This window comes from Garra rufa, chromosome 9, assembly GCF_049309525.1.
Source record: "Garra rufa chromosome 9, GarRuf1.0, whole genome shotgun sequence".
NCBI classification, from domain to species: Eukaryota; Metazoa; Chordata; class Actinopteri; order Cypriniformes; family Cyprinidae; genus Garra; species Garra rufa.
Window position 1 is genome coordinate 35,462,531 of NC_133369.1, and position 18,542 is coordinate 35,481,072.

General features: G+C 39.0%; 1 protein-coding gene across 1 annotated transcript in view; it reads right to left on the bottom strand.

Moving 5' to 3' along the window:
* The window catches only part of trak1a (trafficking protein, kinesin binding 1a), a 47,337-nt gene extending 30,294 nt beyond the window's left edge, over nt 1-17,043 (bottom strand). Inside the window, exons 1-2 of the mRNA XM_073847840.1 lie at nt 16,815-17,043; nt 8,029-8,223 (exon numbers count right to left, since the gene is read on the bottom strand). Coding sequence (XP_073703941.1) covers nt 8,029-8,223; nt 16,815-16,818 — 199 coding nt within the window. The 5' untranslated portion in view covers nt 16,819-17,043. The remainder of the gene's footprint in view (nt 1-8,028; nt 8,224-16,814) is intronic.
* Between the last annotated feature and the right edge of the window lie 1,499 nt (nt 17,044-18,542).

Here is an 18,542-nt window from a genome sequence, read left to right on the forward strand (position 1 = left end):
ATTAGTTTATTTTTCCCTGCCACAAGATTCTGTCTGAAACATTCTTTAATACTTTTGGATTACATGATCATCAGGTTTTGCACAAATTTGTGAATTTTATGTCAGCTTAAATGATGCTGTTATTGAGGCAAAAGACATAATAATAATAATAATAAAAAATAAATCCATTTTTAATGAACTTTTCACTAAAATTAATAATCTAATATAGGAATAATAAAATATGTAGAAAAATGTGTTTCAGACTTTGACCCCACTATATATTTTTATAGATTCACTGCATATGAACATCTGACCTTTTAGACATTACATAAACTTTGTGACTTATCAATGCAAGTAATTTGAAAAAGTTACCCTTCAAGGTAAAATGGTGCTGAGTCTGATGCAACACAGGAGCCGAGAGGCCAACTAAACCAAGTCACTCTCCACATTACCACATCATTCCCATACCTCGGCCCAAATCTTTTTTGGATCAACATTCTTTCACAGCCTCATCCATGGCAGACCTTGCTACTAACCAACTTTCTAAAGGTGTTTCATTCCCACGGGTATCTCTCCCCACCCCTCCGCCCCCTCTCTCCCCCAGGATTTTTCCTGCATGGTCTTACCGTCAGCACACTCTTCATAGTACCAGTCCAGCTCGTAGTAATCAGCCTCCACAAACCTCTGCATGCTCAGTCTCCTTCAGTCTTGAGCTGCAGCCTCTCCCGTCCAGCATCTGAGGTCACATACACATACATGCACCTACGGTCGCCCATTCTTCCAGCAGCCCGGTAGCCTGATCTACCACTAACTAGTCACAAGACATTCTACACAAATAAGGTCAGAGAACAAGAAAAAATGCAGCTTCTCTAAAATCCAGCAGTGTTGCGCAGGAAACTGTACCGCTATAGTCAAGGTTGTATCACACTCCGGGGGGCAGGGCTTACCAGCAAAGCCAGCCAATCAGAAAGCACTTCATCATAGCTGCTTCGTCACAGCCCGACCCTGTCTCCTCATCTCTCTCTGTTTCCAAGGCGCCTCCCTCTAGAAAGGTTGCCATGGCAACTGGCTCTGAGTCTAGGCTGTGTTAGTGACTGCATGGTTCTGCATGTGCTTTGTTGCTTAACTTCCCTCTATTTCTCCATCACTCTTCCATTGATCCTTTCTGCAGTGGTAGTGATGCATCCGTGGAATCTTTCATTTTGGTGCTCAGCTCACATGTAAGCAGCTGGTACAATGATGGCAGGTGCTCTGCTTCTGTCTGCCTGCCAAAAGAAGCAGCTGACTCTCTGCAATTCACTCTGCCAAGGACTGCTACAAATAGGCTGGTGGAAAAAAGGACATGCACTTAATCTGCAGCGGTCCTGGATTTTTATTGACCACAAAAGTCCTTACTTATTTACTTCATGCAAAGGCTTTTGTCATTCATATTCATTGTAAAGCTAGGTAAAAACAGATTATTTGACTGTACTGAATTTGATTGTGTATTCTTGAATGGTGTAAATTATCCAATCACATGCTTGCGTTCAGTTATGATGTCATTTTCCTGTGCCGCGGACCTGCTACTGATGACTTTCCAGTTGCCACCTCATCGGCTCACTGGTGAAAGGCTCATACTGATGACATCATGCTGGTAGGGTAATAATGGCTTTATGGAGTTGTATGATATGAGAAGTGATTGAAGGAAACAAAACGAACAATCATGCCTATAATTACCTTGTTACCTCTGACTTGATGAGTACTGTCACAATGAAATCCACACAATTAGAAGAAAAAGAAAATGCATGAAGGACTATTAACATTTTAGTTTTTTAAATTGTATAATTATTTTTATGACATTTAAGTACTTAAGTGCTTTCCTTTACAATGAAAGAAACCAATCATCATGTTTATTATTGCTATGCTATCAAGACCCAGAAAGGTAGGAAGTAGTACATTGTTAAAATAGTCATAGAGCAGTAATCGGGCCTTAAAAGTTAGGCCCGACAGGGCCCGAGCCTAACAGAATTCGGCCCGAGCCCGAGAAGTATATTTTAATTGACAGCTTTTTAAAAGCCCAAATCCGTTTACAGCCCAACATTATTGAAAAAGCACACAGCTTTTGTCAAAAATGAGTAATTTATAAATAATTTAGCATAGTTTATTCATGACTAAGGAAGGCTATAGGCCACTTGGAAAAAAGAAATAGAAGAAGTCCTCTGTAACATCGTAACATCTCAGCACTCTAAATAGGCCTAGGCCAACGCGCCAATAAAAATGAGTCTTTCTTAACGTAATCAAGACATAATTGCCAGAGGCAAGCCTCCGTTTCACCTTAGCATGTACTTTCTCATCTTTCTCATGCTAATCGAAACACATCACATGACCGCTCATTTACCGTGCAAGCCCCAGCCTGGCCCGAGCCAGTGTAAAATGATGGAAATTAAGCCCGGGTCTTGTTGGGTCCCGTCGGCTTCGGGCAAAGCTCTTCAGCTCTAGGCAGAAAGCCTACTCCTCCATGTTGCCGTCATATACAAAATTGACATGCCAACCATCTACTGTAAACAAAAGCTTGCAATGCTTGCCCCACCTCCATAGTCTTATGATTGGTCCACTGTTTTGGAACTGACATTGAGGAGCAGTGGTGCGTGTAAAAGTTTAAATTCTGTACGGCTGCCCCCTAATAGTCGACTAACCAATAGTCGATGAAAAACGGCAGGATCGACCAAAATTTGATTTGTAGCTTAGTCGCAGATCAGAAGACTAAAAAAAAAAAAAAAAAAAAAAACACAGGACGTGGTGAGGTCACGCATTCTGTGACTGACATATCGTTACCGGCTGGTCTTTATGGTGATCCAGTACATCGGGCAGGACATCCAAATGCTCATCATTCATCGACCTCAAATATGGCGTATTATCTGAAATATGTAAGTAGCAGCAAGAAAAATGTTATCCCAGAAAAATGTGCGATATCCAAGTGTCTGTGCAGAGTGTCTGTGCAGCTGAATAGTAGCAAGCGAAACGGTCAGACACATCCATATAGCGCCAACTACATACGGGGTATGTGGGGTAGTGTTGTCACGATACTGGAATTTCTAACTTCGATACGATACCTTGAAAAATATCGATATTCGATACTATTTTCGATACCACAAAGAAAAAAAACTGCCACAATATTAAGGGGGTAATTTTTTTAAATTTAAAGATAAATATAACATATAATAAGTCTAGAACATGACAATGAGGTACAGTATGCATACTGTATGTACACTGCTACAGCCCTGTTTAGCTTCTTAGCTTCATTTGAGTTTGCTTCATACTTTCTTAGCTGTTCAAATACAACTGGTAGTGTAGGTCGTAAACTTTTTTTTTCTTTTTAGACCACACTTTTAAAATTAACTGAACTATCTAACTAATCTCCGAACTAAAGTTAATGGTAACAGATATTTGTTAACATTAGTTAACATGACTAAACAATGAAAAATACTTCCAAAACATTTATTAATCTCAGTTAATTTAATAATAAAAGTTAATTTAAACTATTATTTACTAATACATGAACTAATTAAAATCTAAAGTTCTATCTGTTAATATTTTTTATTGGACCAGAGCTAACATGATCCGTTGTATTTTTATTACCTACGGTTATCAAAGGTTAAAATTTACTGTAACAAATGCATTGCTCATCGTTCATAAATGCTAGTTAATACATTAATATTATTTGATGAACAGATTTTAATGCCGGATTCACAATCACCGATCCATGCAAGCAAACATGCGTGCGTCACACGTGAAAACAATGCTCTGGATAGACATTAAGACAAATTGCAGAATTGAAGTAACGATTAGTTTTTTTTAAATAAAGTTAAATAAGCACAGTTAATTTACATTTGACCGCAGTTAAAGTATTTACTCGTCTAAGATTCCTCAATCAGATTATATTAACGAACTACGATAAAAAACGGGACAACACTCATATTAGCAACAATAATAGGCAATCTTTAATGATTCAGTAATGTTAAAATGAGCACAGTTACCAACCTCTCGAAATTTTTTATAAAGATCCGGGTGTCTGTCTTTCAGGTGCTTTGCGAAATTAATGGTGTTAGTGCCTTTTGTTAGCACTGCTCTGTAGCAACTCTTATATATTGGCTTGCTTGTGTACTTCGGCTTTCCATGTTCATTTGCTTCATATCCGAAATATTTCCAGATAGCACTCCTGCTGTGTTCTTTATCAAACAAAGTCGGTCGCGGCATCGCCGCACTCGCCTTTCTATTCTCTTCACTTGAATGAGACGAGACATGCACTGCGGTCACGCGCCTTTGTGGAGAAGTGAAAGTGACAGCTCGGCTAGTATCGATACTTCGGGAAATTAGTATTGGTACCGTTCAGATATTTCAGTATCGATATTTATCGAAATATCGATATTTTTGACAACACTAATGTGGGGTATGTTTTTAATGGAAAAGTGATAACAGGATTATGTAGCCAAAATAATCAACATGGGAAAATTACATTTATGTTTCATTTTTGATTACTTTTCGATTAATTATCCAGCCCTAGTAATGAGGCTATGAGAATACCTTTTGTGCGCCAAAAAAACAAAACAAAAATTACTTCATTTAACAATTTCTTCTCTTCTGTGTACCACGACACATGTGTGTCCTCCTCTGCTTGTAAACAAATCGCAGTGTATCAGGGTTCTACGTCAGAACACCGGCTCCTACAGCAGCAGCACACACATGTGTTGCACATGTCTATGCAGGGTCAGAAAGCTCTCGGATTTAATCAAAAATACCTTAATTTGTGTTCTGAAGATGAACTAATCTCTTACGGGTTTGGAACGACATGATTGTGAGTAATTAATGATAGAATTTTTTATTTTTGGGTGAACTATCCTTTTAATCTACATGAAAAATATAATTCTGCTACTACTACCATTACCACTACTAATGTATTTTGCATTATAGTAAATTATAATTTAAGGCTAAAAACAATGGGGGTATGACATTTGCCCCTTTCACACAGCAATCACTAAGCAATACCAATATGACTTTAATTCATATAAATACACAAATATGCTGATCACACAGGCAACGGCCTTCTGGATTTTTACCGATAAGAGACTATTCATATATCAGCACCGGAAATCTTTAAAAGTGCGCATTTGTCTTCATTTGTCCTCAAAAACTCCCATCTCATTTTCTTCTCCAACTTCGAAATCGTTCTACATCGCTGTTTTACCTTTTTTTGTAAAGGGCGTTTGATCTTCTTTGCACGTTCACTTTTTAAACACTGGGTTGGTACTCCTTTAGCAGTCTAGGGTGATTTTGAAGTTGGAGGAGAAAATGAGATGGGAGTTTTTGGACCTACCCTAACTGTCTTGAACTGGAATACACACAGTTTACACACAGGGTTGACGCAGAGCTAGACAATACGAACATTTGACAGCTGATTAAAAAAAGTATATAAATATATATATATATTTTTTTTTTAGAAAATAACAGATCATTTTGCTAGATAAGACCCTTCTTCCTTGGCTAGGATTGTTTAGAGCCCTTTGAAGCTGCATTTAAACTGCATTTTGGAAGTTCAAAATTATTAAGAAAGACATGCACATCTTGGATGAAAAGGGGGTGAGTAAATTATCTGTAAATTTTTGTTCTGGAAGTGAACAAAACAATTTCTTATTTTGTAATTTTCACAGTACTGAGTTAATTTTTGGTTTAAGAACAACAATAAAAAGAGTTTTAAACAAAGACACAGGATCAACTATTGTGTGTTTCCAAGCAGCATAAAGTAGAGGTGTTTATTTCTAAATAAATAAGTCGTTTTACACAAATCACTTGAGTGAATAATTCAATGACTAATGAATAATCCAAGCCTCCGTCAATGGTTTCCACCTATTAGTGTAAAGATGCAACTTGAACAAAGAGTTATTTCAAAAATCCACACCACTACGGCCTACCTGATCTCATGACGAAAACGCACCTAAGGAAACTTTTTCACAAGAAAACAAAATACGTACCAATAAGTACATATCACTGCAGTTTCCAACTAGAGACGGTAAAACAGCCAGCTCTTGTAATCCTTTTCATGCACAGTTATGATTACAGCTCCATATGTTTTGCTTTCCAGACGTAACGAGCTTGCTTGCTAGCTCAGCCGGCACAAAATTGGATTTAGGATGTGGAATCCTTGGGTACAAATCCCGTAAAAAAAAAAAAAAAACGAACAAGAAAAACAATGAACAAAATTTGCATCACATTCGCTTTTGTTCATACTATCGGGTAGGTTTAGCTGTAGTGCAGATCGTACATTATTTTAAAACGTCACAGAGTATTAGTTATAGCGCCACTACACTCTTTTAGCACCACTCAGTGGACATTTCACATCGAATATGTCATGAAACATACACGTTTTGCAAAAAAGTTTCCACAGATATATTTTTATCATGAAATCAGGTTGACTAATGAACAAAATGACAGCCAGTTTGGAATGTCGAAATCACAGACAAGCAGAGTGAAACAAAAAATTAAAAACTGCCAGTACTATTGTACTCTAAATCAATGCCACTCAGGAGAACAAACTTGGCCAATTCGAGGACTGGAACTAACGTTTGCATATATTACATAACAACGCCATGCACTGTGAGAGATTTGGTTAAAATCATGTTAGCCACAGTCCCTCCCCAACCCAGAGCTAGGCCTCAGTTTGAACTATTTTTAGCTAATATATGAAAGAGCTGCATGACAGCTCATAAGATCCAGGCCATCATTAACAGAACTCTACTGTACAACTCCTGTGATCTATAATCTGATGACAATACTGTAGACTAAAAGACAGCTATCAAAAACAGAATTTAAAATGAAGGGTGAAGGGTGAACTTCAAATAAATGAGAAAGAATATTATAATCAATCCTAATTTGCTTTTCTTTTCATCCTATCTATTTATAGCACTGGACATTTTGGAACATATTTGCATATCTATGTAAAATAATTTTCCAGGGAGGCCAAAACGTGATCTCTACATTGCTGATCACAGTCATTTTACTATTCCAACACAGTGGTTAAGAGTTTGGCAGGATGTAAGGTCGACTGCAGATCTGCCTGTTAAATACAAAAATAAATGAAAATTCTGCATGTGGTCAAATGGTGACGACCCCAGTGTTCAATCAAACTTATGGACAGATCATGGATAAAATGAATGTAACTTATCTAACAAACCTATCAGCTGCTCCTATAAACACTGGTGTTATGAGTGACAGGATACTCAGCCAATGACCAGTATTTTTGGACAGTTGCCTGGCAATACAACCCAGTGTTGTGGCTACTAAACACAGCTGTCATATAGGAACAACTGTACATGAATTAACCAAATTATATCTCAAGTATCACAAGTCTGATTCTCTTCTTTTGTGTATATAAGAAAAAACATATGTGAAGATTTAAACCACTCCTTTTACATTTTTCATAATTTCAAAATCACATTTTTGTCTACAAATATTCTCAATTAATAAGAGACCATATAAATGACATTGTTTTAAATTAACCAATAAATTCATTACACATAATTAATAAAAAAAAGAATATGACTAATATATGCATGTGAAAATAGTTTTATAAGCATTATAGCAGGTAACATTGTCGGACGTAGTAAAATATTTTGTAAGCTACTTATAAAAAGAACCTTCTGATTTAACTTGAGCATAAAACTCACGTATTTCCAAATAAACAGGTAAAGAGATGCAGCACTTAAAAAAAAACACGTTTATAACCCTGCTATAATACCAAAAATAGTTTTTAAACTTCATTCTAGGTTTATTCTTATGTTACAGCATTGTTAAAGTACTGTATGTATGGATGGTGATTATGAGAGTGCCTACATATGTGTGTTTATTTTTGTGTCAGCGCATGTGTGAGATATTTGTGGTTACTATTTTGAGGAAAATATGGTCAGAGGAAAAGACAGCTTCATAATGAGTGACAGAGATGCAGAAAAAAAAAAACAGCGAATTAAAGCAAAAAAAGCAGAGGAACAATATGAGAGTGAATGAATCTGTGCTTACGGAAGTATTTGAGGGTCTCCTCGATCTGTTCAGTGGTCAGGTCGAGGTTGACATCCGGTGAGATGAGAGGTGTATGGAGCCAGTCGTCGTGGTCATAGCCATATATTGTGTCAGCTCTCAACTTATAATGAGGCAACTGCTCCTCAAGCAAACTGATGATTTCCACCTCAGGAAGATCAGTGCTGTTACACACATCTGGCAAGAAGAGAGAGAAAACATGGTGAGAAAAATCATTCTGGAAAGGCATAGATCTATTTTTTCCAACATTTCAACAGGGCTGATGGAGAAAATACAGAAAAAAAGTGTATATTACAACTTGTAATAACTGTATAATAACAGTGTAATAATATAATAATTTACTATCAATACAAAGGTGAGGACAAAGACACATTTGGGGCCAAAATAAGCACTTATACATGAAAATGCATCAAGTGCAAGTTTAGACTGACCTCTAGTGATCCAATGTAGAACTACACATCTACACTACACAACACAAGTGGATTTTTTTTCTGCAGGAACCTTTTAAGACAAGAGTTCATCAATGGACACACAAATAAACAGCAAATTGCAATACAGAACAATTGACATGAAACACACAGATTGTGGAAAAATACTGAGGTTCAATGTTCAAGCTAATTCTCAAGTAGCCACTGTCTTACCAGAATATGTTTATCTGCCCATCCTCCCTTCAGACAACATGCTGTTGTTCAACACAGCAGCCTTTCCTCTGTCAGACAAACAGCCCTTATTCCAAACCACCAACACCATTATAACAACTAACTTCTGTACAGTAATGACTATATAGCTACAAGCCGAATTGTAGGACTGAAATATGTGGCAAATTAGAGACTCAACCACCATGTGTGATGGAAGCCGCATACTTGTGTTTAACTAAGCACAGGGATTTAACCTCTAGAATGGGACTGGCCTTGCAACAATGCAACCCCCATTACAGCTGTAATGCCAAATGACGGCCTGCAATGCCAATGAACCACTGACGGTCAGCAGCGAGAGACAGGGTCTTTGAGTGCACTAATGTCATGTGGCACAGTGCTGGCTCCTTGATCAAGCATAAAAACAGTGTTCACCTTTACACAAGGTCACCAAGTTTGTGCCAAAGATACAGTGCAACTCCAAATGAAGTCTTCATGATTTTGAAGCTGCTGTTTGTAGTTTTATAAGTTAAAATACCAGTTTAAAGTATAGAATAATGGCTATATTCACAGACAGACTTGTATTTGAGTGCCTAATACAGGTAAATGGCTGGAATACACCACACAGTTTGTAAAATCTAAACAGATTTTTAAAACACTAGGTCATTAAAACACTAGGGAGGATTTGTCATCATATACGGAATTACTAAGGCTCACACGCTACCAAACTTTGAAGTCACTCTGAACACAACAAATTCACACAGAAACACATGATTTGGAGATCCAGGAGATGGCTCAAAATATCAAACGTGTTTTTTATATCCACCGACTGGTCGGGAAACATGGCTGAAAAGTCTGCGACTGTCATACACTATGAGATTTTTAATGAGATCTGTCAACTCAAATCTGCAGACTGGCTTGGATATCAGCAACTAGAAACTTCTCCAGATTGTAAACTGGAGCAAAAGTCTTGGGTAAAGTCATGTAGTTTATTCCAGCTTTAGGTTCACACAAAGTTGAGTTTCTTTACAAGAGTGACAATCCCATGTTACAACCAAACTTACACCTGTAAACTTTCAGGATTCATAACCATTTTCATCGAACCCCAACTGTGTAAATGAAAAACCCTGGACAAGTTTCAGTGTTACAGATGTTTGATATTTACTTTCGTCACTGACACTATGGTTCAAGGTGATATTTACAGTTATTGCGCAAACAGAAATGGGGAAAGACTTTGGGTAATTCATAGAGTATTGACTTGAATACTATATGTAATGTGAATGAGAATGAGTGAATGAGTTTGAGATTAACACCTACAGTCAAACCAACATTTATTCAGACACCTTCAACATTTCTCGCATTATCATAATTTTTCACTATAGTTTAGAAAATGGTAATACAATATGACAAGAACTCATCGATACAATACAATATGACAAGAACTCATCAAGAACAAATTCATCTTGATAATGTCAGATAACTTTGATAGAAAGGTCTGTAATGGATTACAATCAACCAAAAATTATTCAGACTGTTAGTATGACAATATTTACACAACCATCAACACTTTGTTGACCAATGACCAAGCAGTGCTTAATTTTATTCAGTCTGTGGTGTAAAAAGGTTGCATTAGCAATTAAAGAAAAACAAAAACAAAAAACTCTTAAGCAAAACATGGTCAGGTCAAATTGAATAATTTCTGGTCCCAAATGTTGATCAATTTTACTGATAGTCAACTGTATGAAGATTTATTTGGTATAATATGCCAGTTTACTTTATTTTGCTATGCTCACTTACATAAATGAACTATAGTGTCCTGCACCTACTATTAAAAAATATTAAAAATTATATCTCAATAATGTTTGGTTTGACTGTATATGAAACAATCTTTGCATAAATGTAGCCAATTGTTAAATTGTTATTATTTTAAGCATTATTTTAACATTTTATAATTTTAATAAAACAAAAAAACTAAATTGTTAAAAGGTAATAGCTAATGTTTTAGAAAGGTAATGGTTAAAGAACTCCAAAATTGACAAGATCCTTATAGGGATATTTAAACAATGAAAGACCTTCAGTCACAGTTTCAACTGCATGTTTAAAAGGGTATAGCAGGTAGCACAATAGTAAAACCGTGCCTGCTTACTTTTTCAACTGCCTGGTCCACAACTGTTCCCATTAATTTACTCTATGAAGAAATTTCAAAATACAATGTACAATGTACCAAACCTTTTTTTTAATGACATAAGAACCACTACAAACGGCACAACATAAAACAGGTTATATGTCTAAAAAAACAACAACAACATACAAACTATATATACACAATATATTTCACATTAATTGCTAATTATACTACTGGGCTACTGATTGCTTGAATCTGATTGGCTGATGAATGTTCTAAGGTGTGGAATTATTTTCAGGAAAACACACAGCTAAAGTAGTTTGAGGCAGGTATTGACATTACGTGTCCATTTCACTTTGCCCAATGTTTTAATTATTTCAAAGGTCCTTACAGCTTACAACAACCAAAGAACCAAAACCCACAACGACACTGAGCAAATAAATATAGTAAAATAAAAACGACAAATTATTTCCATGTTTTTGCTATAAAACTGTTTTATTATTTTACTACTTTTCTATTATTTACACTCTCACAGAAATGTGTTGTCAATTCTGCTCTGACAATTTTTATGAGTAAAATATTTTAGCAACTTAAAAACTACATGACATTTCTCACTAGCGGGGTAATACCAATGCTGATTTTGAAGAAGATGAATGCTGCCGAACACTGTTGAGAGACTGTTGAAAGGTAATTCACACAGGCTTTATTTCTCTCTCACTCTCTCTCTCTGTCTAATAAGTTTATTAATAACTGGATTAATCTGTCACGGGCAGAAATGAGGTCAGGGTCCAAATGCAGGTAAGGTCTTTTTAATCATAAAACAATAAACAAACAAAAGGCCAACACGGCACACACAAAGCATAAGAAAGACAGACTTCTGGAAATAAGACATCAGAGAACAATACAACCAGACAGAATGCAGGGAGAGGGAAGACTTAAATAGTGATAATGTGGAACAGCTGTGGGTGTAACGAGTGTGGCAGGTGTGTGTAACAAGACAGGAGTGCACAATTACTGGAGCGGGGTGCGGGAGAAAGGGAGAAAGTGACCTCTGGTGGGGAATGGAAAACACGCAGCCCAGAGTCATGACAGTACCCCCTCCTCAAGGAACGGCTCCCAGACGTTCAACAAGGCCGAGAAAAAAAATCTGGTGGGAGGAGGAACGGTGAAATGGTGAACCAGGGGGAGGGATGGCGGGCCAGGCCCGTGTAACGGCAGTACGCCCGGAGACAAAGGGTCCGGAAGGCTGGGCGACACCAGCGTAGGGCTTGGGAGCTCGGGCAGGGCGTGACCCGACTCAGGAACGTGAGCCGCCAGGGGAACATGAGCGGACACCGCTGCCAGGGGAACATGAGCGGACACCGCTGCCAGAGGAACGCGAGCGGACACCACCGCCGCCGGAGAAACGTGAGCGGGCACCGCCGCCAGAGGAACGTGAGCGGGCACCGCCGTCGGGAGAGGAACGCGAGCGGACACCGCCGCCACAGGAACGCGAGCGGACACCGCCGCCAGAGGAACGCGAGCGGACACCGCCGCCGCCGGAGAAACGTGAGCGGGCACCGCCACCAGAGGAACGCGAGCGGACACCGACGCCGCCGGAGGAGCGTGAGTGGGCACCGCCGCCATCAGAGGAACGTGAGCGGGCACCGCCGTCGGAAGAGGAACGCGAGCGGACACCGCCGCCAGGGGAACGTGAGCGGGCACCACCGTCGGGAGAGGAACGCGAGCGGACACCGCCGCCAGGGGAACGTGAGCGGGCACCGCCGTCGGGAGAGGAACGCGAGCGGACACTGCCGCCAGAGGAACGCGAGCGGACACCGCCGCCGCCGGAGAAACGTGAGCGGGCACCACCGCCGGAGGAGCGTGAGCGGGCACCGGAGCGGGCACCGCAACCAGAGAAACGTCAGCGGGCACCGCCGCCAGAGGAACGTCAGCGGACACCGCCGCCAGAGGAACGTCAGCGGACACCGCCGCCAGAGGAACGTGAGCGGGCATCGCCGTCAGAGGAACGTGAGTGGGCACCGCCGCCATCAGAGGAACGTGAGCGGGCACCGCCGCCAGAGGAACGTCAGCGGGCACCGCCGCCATCAGAGGAACGTGAGCGGGCACTGCCGCCAGAGGAACGTCAGCGGACACCGCCGCCAGAGGAACGTGAGCGGACACCGCCGCCAGAGGAACGTGAGCGGGCATCGCCGTCAGAGGAACGTGAGTGGGCACCGCCGCCATCAGAGGAACGTGAGCGGGCACCGCCGCCAGAGGAACGTCAGCGGGCACCGCCGCCATCAGAGGAACGTGAGCGGGCACCGCCGCCAGAGGAACGTCAGCGGACACCGCCATCAGAGGAACGTGAGCGGGCAGCGCCGCCGTCAGAGGAACGTGAGCGGGCAGCGCGGCCGCCAGCGGAACGTCAGAGGGCACCGCCGCCAGGGGAACGTCAGCGGGCATCGCCGCCGTCAGAGGAACGTGAGCGGGCAGCGCCGCCGCCAGCAGAACGTCAGCGGGCACCACCGCCAGGGGAACGTGAGCGGGCACCGCCGCCGTCAGAGGAACGTGAGCGGGCACCGCCGCCAGAGGAACGTCAGCGGGCACCGCCGCCAGCGGAACATCAGCGGGCACCGCCGCCAGAGGAACGTGAGCGGTCACTGCCGCCAGGGGAACGTCAGCGGGCACTGCCGCCAGAGGAACGTGAGCGGTCACCAACGCCATAGGAACGTGAGCAGGTTCCGCAGCCAACTCCACCCTGAAGGCCGAGCCCCTCAAGTACAGAGCCCGACTGATGTACTCCTCTAGTGACTCCTCGGGGAGCCAGTACGGCATACTGGACTTGAAGGGCTCAGCCAGACCTCCCAAAAAAAAAAACACGAGGCAGGTCTTCTTGGTGGTCGACTGCCCAGCCACTCCAATGAAGTCCCTGACGTAATCCTCCATGCTCCGGTCTCCCTGGCGGATGTTCAGCAACCTCCCTGCTGGACCCATATTTGCTGGTTGTATTCTGTCACGTGAGAAGGGAAGGGGTCTGGGTCCAAATGCGGGGAAGAAGATTTTAATTAAATAAACACAAATAAACAAACAAACAAAAGGCCAACACGGCACACACGACAAGAACTAGAATAAAGCAGGACATGAACAGAAACAAACCGTACGGAAGACAATGCAGACAGAATGAATGGTGGGCGAAGAGCAACTTTATAGTCCGGTAATAGTGAACAGATGTGAGTGTAATGATGAGTGCTAATGACAAAGACAGGTGTGAACGATCAGGGAAGTGCAGTGCAAGGGGAACAGCGACCTCAGGTGGCTGAGGGAAAACCCCCAGCCCAGATCATGACATAATCTGGCTCAACCCTCCGATACTAGATCTAAAATCAAATGACGTTTTGGAATTAGCAGTGGAGGTGTTTGGATGATATGCTTAAGACGAAAACCTAAAGAATGTGTTGAAATAAAACATCTTAATGTCTGGAGGTGTGGTAATTATAGTACAAACAAAATAATTGACTCTGGTCCCTTGAATTATAAGAAAACAGTGCACGCCTGAGGTGTAACAGCCACTCCAATTTCCATTGTGGCTGCATTACTACCTCAGGTATTCATTATATTCTAATAATTCAATAATTACTTACATATTCCAATAAACAAATGGTTAAGTACTGTTTGAGAAATGTTGCTGGGCAACTTTGGGCAATGTCGCTGTCAATGGGCAACCAGGTGAGACACAGAGCCCACAAACAATCTAAAATATCCAGATAGAAATTTGTTATCCATTCTCAATGGAAAAGTGCCTAAGCAACATTGCTCAAAAAGTTGCCTTGTGTATCATCAACCCAACAGTGATTTCTCTGTTTGGTGGACCTCACTTGAGGATTGTGGTAAAATAGTTTATCATCAAAGGTTTAGTATACAAGAATAATTTAGAAAACTAGTATGATTAAACTTCCCCAATAGTCTTGTATGGCTCAGGCACTCTTCTCTACAGTACACTACTCTGCACTGAAGCATGAGGCCCCTGAAAGGGTAACTTACTCTGTATTATACAGAATGGCGTGAACGCATATCAGCCACATAAACAGACAAAAATAAAAATCACATTTCTTTCTTTTTTTTCAGACAGATAAAAAAGTTTGGATTATGTTGATTCTTTTAGTAAGGGGTGAACGTTTCGTTCTGTTAAAATCTAACTAAAGAACTTTGTTTATCTAACTCTTTGTTTATCTTGAGGCAACTAGTAAAAAATCCAAGAGCATGTCAAAACAAAACCTGTCAGACTTTGCTCAAAAGGTGCAGCGGAGAAAAATTCACAGCAGCGCATCATTGGGTTTTCATGTTTTATGGGGATTTTCCATAGACATAATGATTTTTATACTGTACAAACTGTACATTCTATCCCCCAAACCTAACCCTCCCAGAAAGCTTATACACAGCCTATATACTGGTCTCCTCTTTTGACATCAGGGGACAACAGTGTGTTGAAGTGCAGTGTCTGTCTGCCCTGGAAAGCGACTGCATGTGTGAGTGATTATTTCAGGCTTGTATTTTACAACACTAGCAACCAAATCATGCTGCCCTTCCAGTCTCCTTCACCATTAAACACTCTGTTCCACTAAGAATATGTGACCCTGGACCACAAAATCAGTCATAAAGGTCAATTTTTTTTAACTTGAGATTTATAAAACAAGCTGAAAAATATGGTTTCCATTGATGTGTGGTTTGTTAGGATAGAACAATATTTGGCTGAGATACAACTATTTGAAAATCTGGAATCTGAGGGTGCAAAAGAATCAAAATACTGAGAAAATTGCCTTTAAAGTTGTCTAAATAAAGTTCTTAGCAATGCATATTACTAATCAAAAGTTAAGTTTTGATATATTTACAGTAGGAAATTTAATAATTAATTATTTTTGGCATAAAAGAAAAATCTATAATTTTGACCCATACAATTTATTTTTTGCCATTGCTACAAACATACTCGTCCTACTTAAGATTTTGTGGTGCAGGGTCGCATATTCCCAGAAGGTCTATTACAGACACATGATTAAATAACAGACCTGTATATAAAAAAAAAATAACAGACCTGTGTATTCTGCACTATATCCAGTGCATTTTGTTTATGCATTGTTAAATCATTTTGAATGTAGTTTGAAGTTTGAAGGAATTTAAGTATAATTCAAAGAGCATCTTGTGCTTCAATGCAAGCATGAAAATCTTGCTTCAAATGCTTGTTTTGTTTTTGTTAAAACACATAGTTCCTTGCCATTTTGTCTTTTAATAGTAAAGCTGGTAGTTGAATTCAAGTTTTTAATTTAGATTTTGAATCACTGACTTCTAAATCTTACTATATGTGACCCAGGACCACAAAAATAAATGAATAAATAAGCTTTCCCTTGGTGTATGGTTTGTTACGATAGGACAATATTTGGCTGAGATACAACTATTTGAAAATCTGGAATCTGAGGGTGCAAAAAAAATCTACATTTTGAGAAAACCGCCTTTAAAGTTGTCCAAATGAAGTTCTTAGCAATGCATATTACTAATCAAAAACTAAGTTTTGATATATTTACAATAGGACATTTACAACATATTTTTATGGAACATGATCTTTACTTAATATCCTAATGAGTTTTTGCATAAAAGAAAAATCGATAATTTTGACCCATGTGCTATTGCTACACATATGTGTGCATGTTTGCAAATCTTTAAAATGAAAAAATAAAATAAAAAATACGCTTTCTAAAAAATATACAAAGAATCTTACAGAAAACGTGGGAAAATTACTATATATATATATATATATATATATATATATATATATATTTTTTTTTTTATGAGGCAGTACAACTTACGAACTCACAGTTAAATGAACCCTTAATACAAACAACTCAGCCTTAACCCTGAAGCACAGAAGGTCACCTATATAAAATCTCTGCTTACAGCTGTACAGTCAGACACAGCCGATAAAAAGTCTTATAGTGAGCGAAAGTTCAGTGAGAGTGAAGAACAGTAGTACTCACTCATGGTGCTGCAGGCACAGGCTCTCTGTTCACTCTCCCAAACTTACATTTTCCACTCCTTCAAGGATCAGACACGGCGTCGACAGAATGAGTAGTTAAGGGAGGAAAAGAGGGAGAGCGAAAAGACGAGGGAGGAGGCAGTGAGCAAACGCGGACACAGCCCAGCCATGTCAGGCATGCTGATGACACCGGTCACATGGCCCCCTCACTAAACATAGACCGATTTTCTCTCAGGCCAGTCAGCTTCAGTTCTTATTGTTCCTGTCCTCCTGACCCTGGATCAGTTTTTCCTTTTCATTAAAAACATATGCGACTTACAGTACTTCATGCAAAACGGGCTGCAGAACAGGGGTTTTTGGGGGCGTGTGTTAGGCAGGAAGTTAGACAGCCTCAGGGGAACTGGCTCAGAGATAAATCTAGTAGTTTAACAGCTGTTGACTGTGTCAGTGAGTGTAAGAGGGAAAGAAAGAGAAGCAGCACAACTATCTCAACAATGGTACATATGTACATTGCTTAAATGTACACAGTATTAAAATGTAATTTAAAAAATACACTACCAGTCAAAAGTTTTTGAACAGTAAGATTTGTAATGTTTTTTTTTCTTTTGCTCACCAAGCATTTGGTGCATTTATTTGATCCAAAAATAGAGCAAAAGTGGTAATATCATTAAATATTTTTACTATTTAAAATAACTACTTTCAATTTTAATATATTTTGAAATGTAATTTATTCCTGTGATCAAAGCTAAATTTTCAGCATCATTACTTCAGTCTTTAGTGTCACATGATCCTTCAGAAATCATTCTAATATGCTGATTTGGTGTTCAAGAAACATTTTATTATTATTATCAATATTTAAAACAGTTGAGTACATTTTTTTCAGGATTCTTTGATTAATAGAAAGCTTTAAATTGAAGTAATGATGCTAAAAATTCAGCTTTGAAATCACAGGAATAAATTACATTTTAAAATATATTCAGATAGAAAGCAGTTATTTTAAATAGTAAAAATATTTTAAAATTGTACTATTTTTGCTGTACTTCATATAAATGCAGGCTTGGTAAGCAGAAAAAAAAAAATCTAATAGAAAGCAGTTATTTTAAATAGTAAAAACATTAAAAATCTTACTGTTCAAAAACGTTTGACTAGTAGTGCATATATAAAAAATAATTCATGTGATAAAATACATTGGGGTTCAAATATCTGAGTCCACAATGGAAACCTACTGTAGTATTCAAAATCCCCAAACCTAAATTCTAAAACAAACTGAATACATAATACACTAATACTAATAATAACAACAACAACAACAACAACAATAAACACATTATTATTAGTATTATTATCATTATTATAAAATGCTCAAATATTAAGTAATATATACACACGTTTAAATAAATAAATACACAAATAAATAAATAAATACACAAACAAATCTTAAAATCCCACAAAGAATCACATAGCAAATGACTGGAAAATTGTAAACCAAGATTTTTAAAAACTTAATAAATATAAAATATAAAATAAATTAAAATAATAAACAAATAAAAAACAAACAAACTTACAATAAATAAATAAATAGGCAGAACAAACTCAATACTCAAACTCAAAGAGTAAGGAACTGTAAAGCTGTGATGATAAATCACTTGGCCTTAACCACGAAGCACAGAAGGTCATCTACAATACACACACTATTATTATAATAATTATTCATATTATTAAACCATTT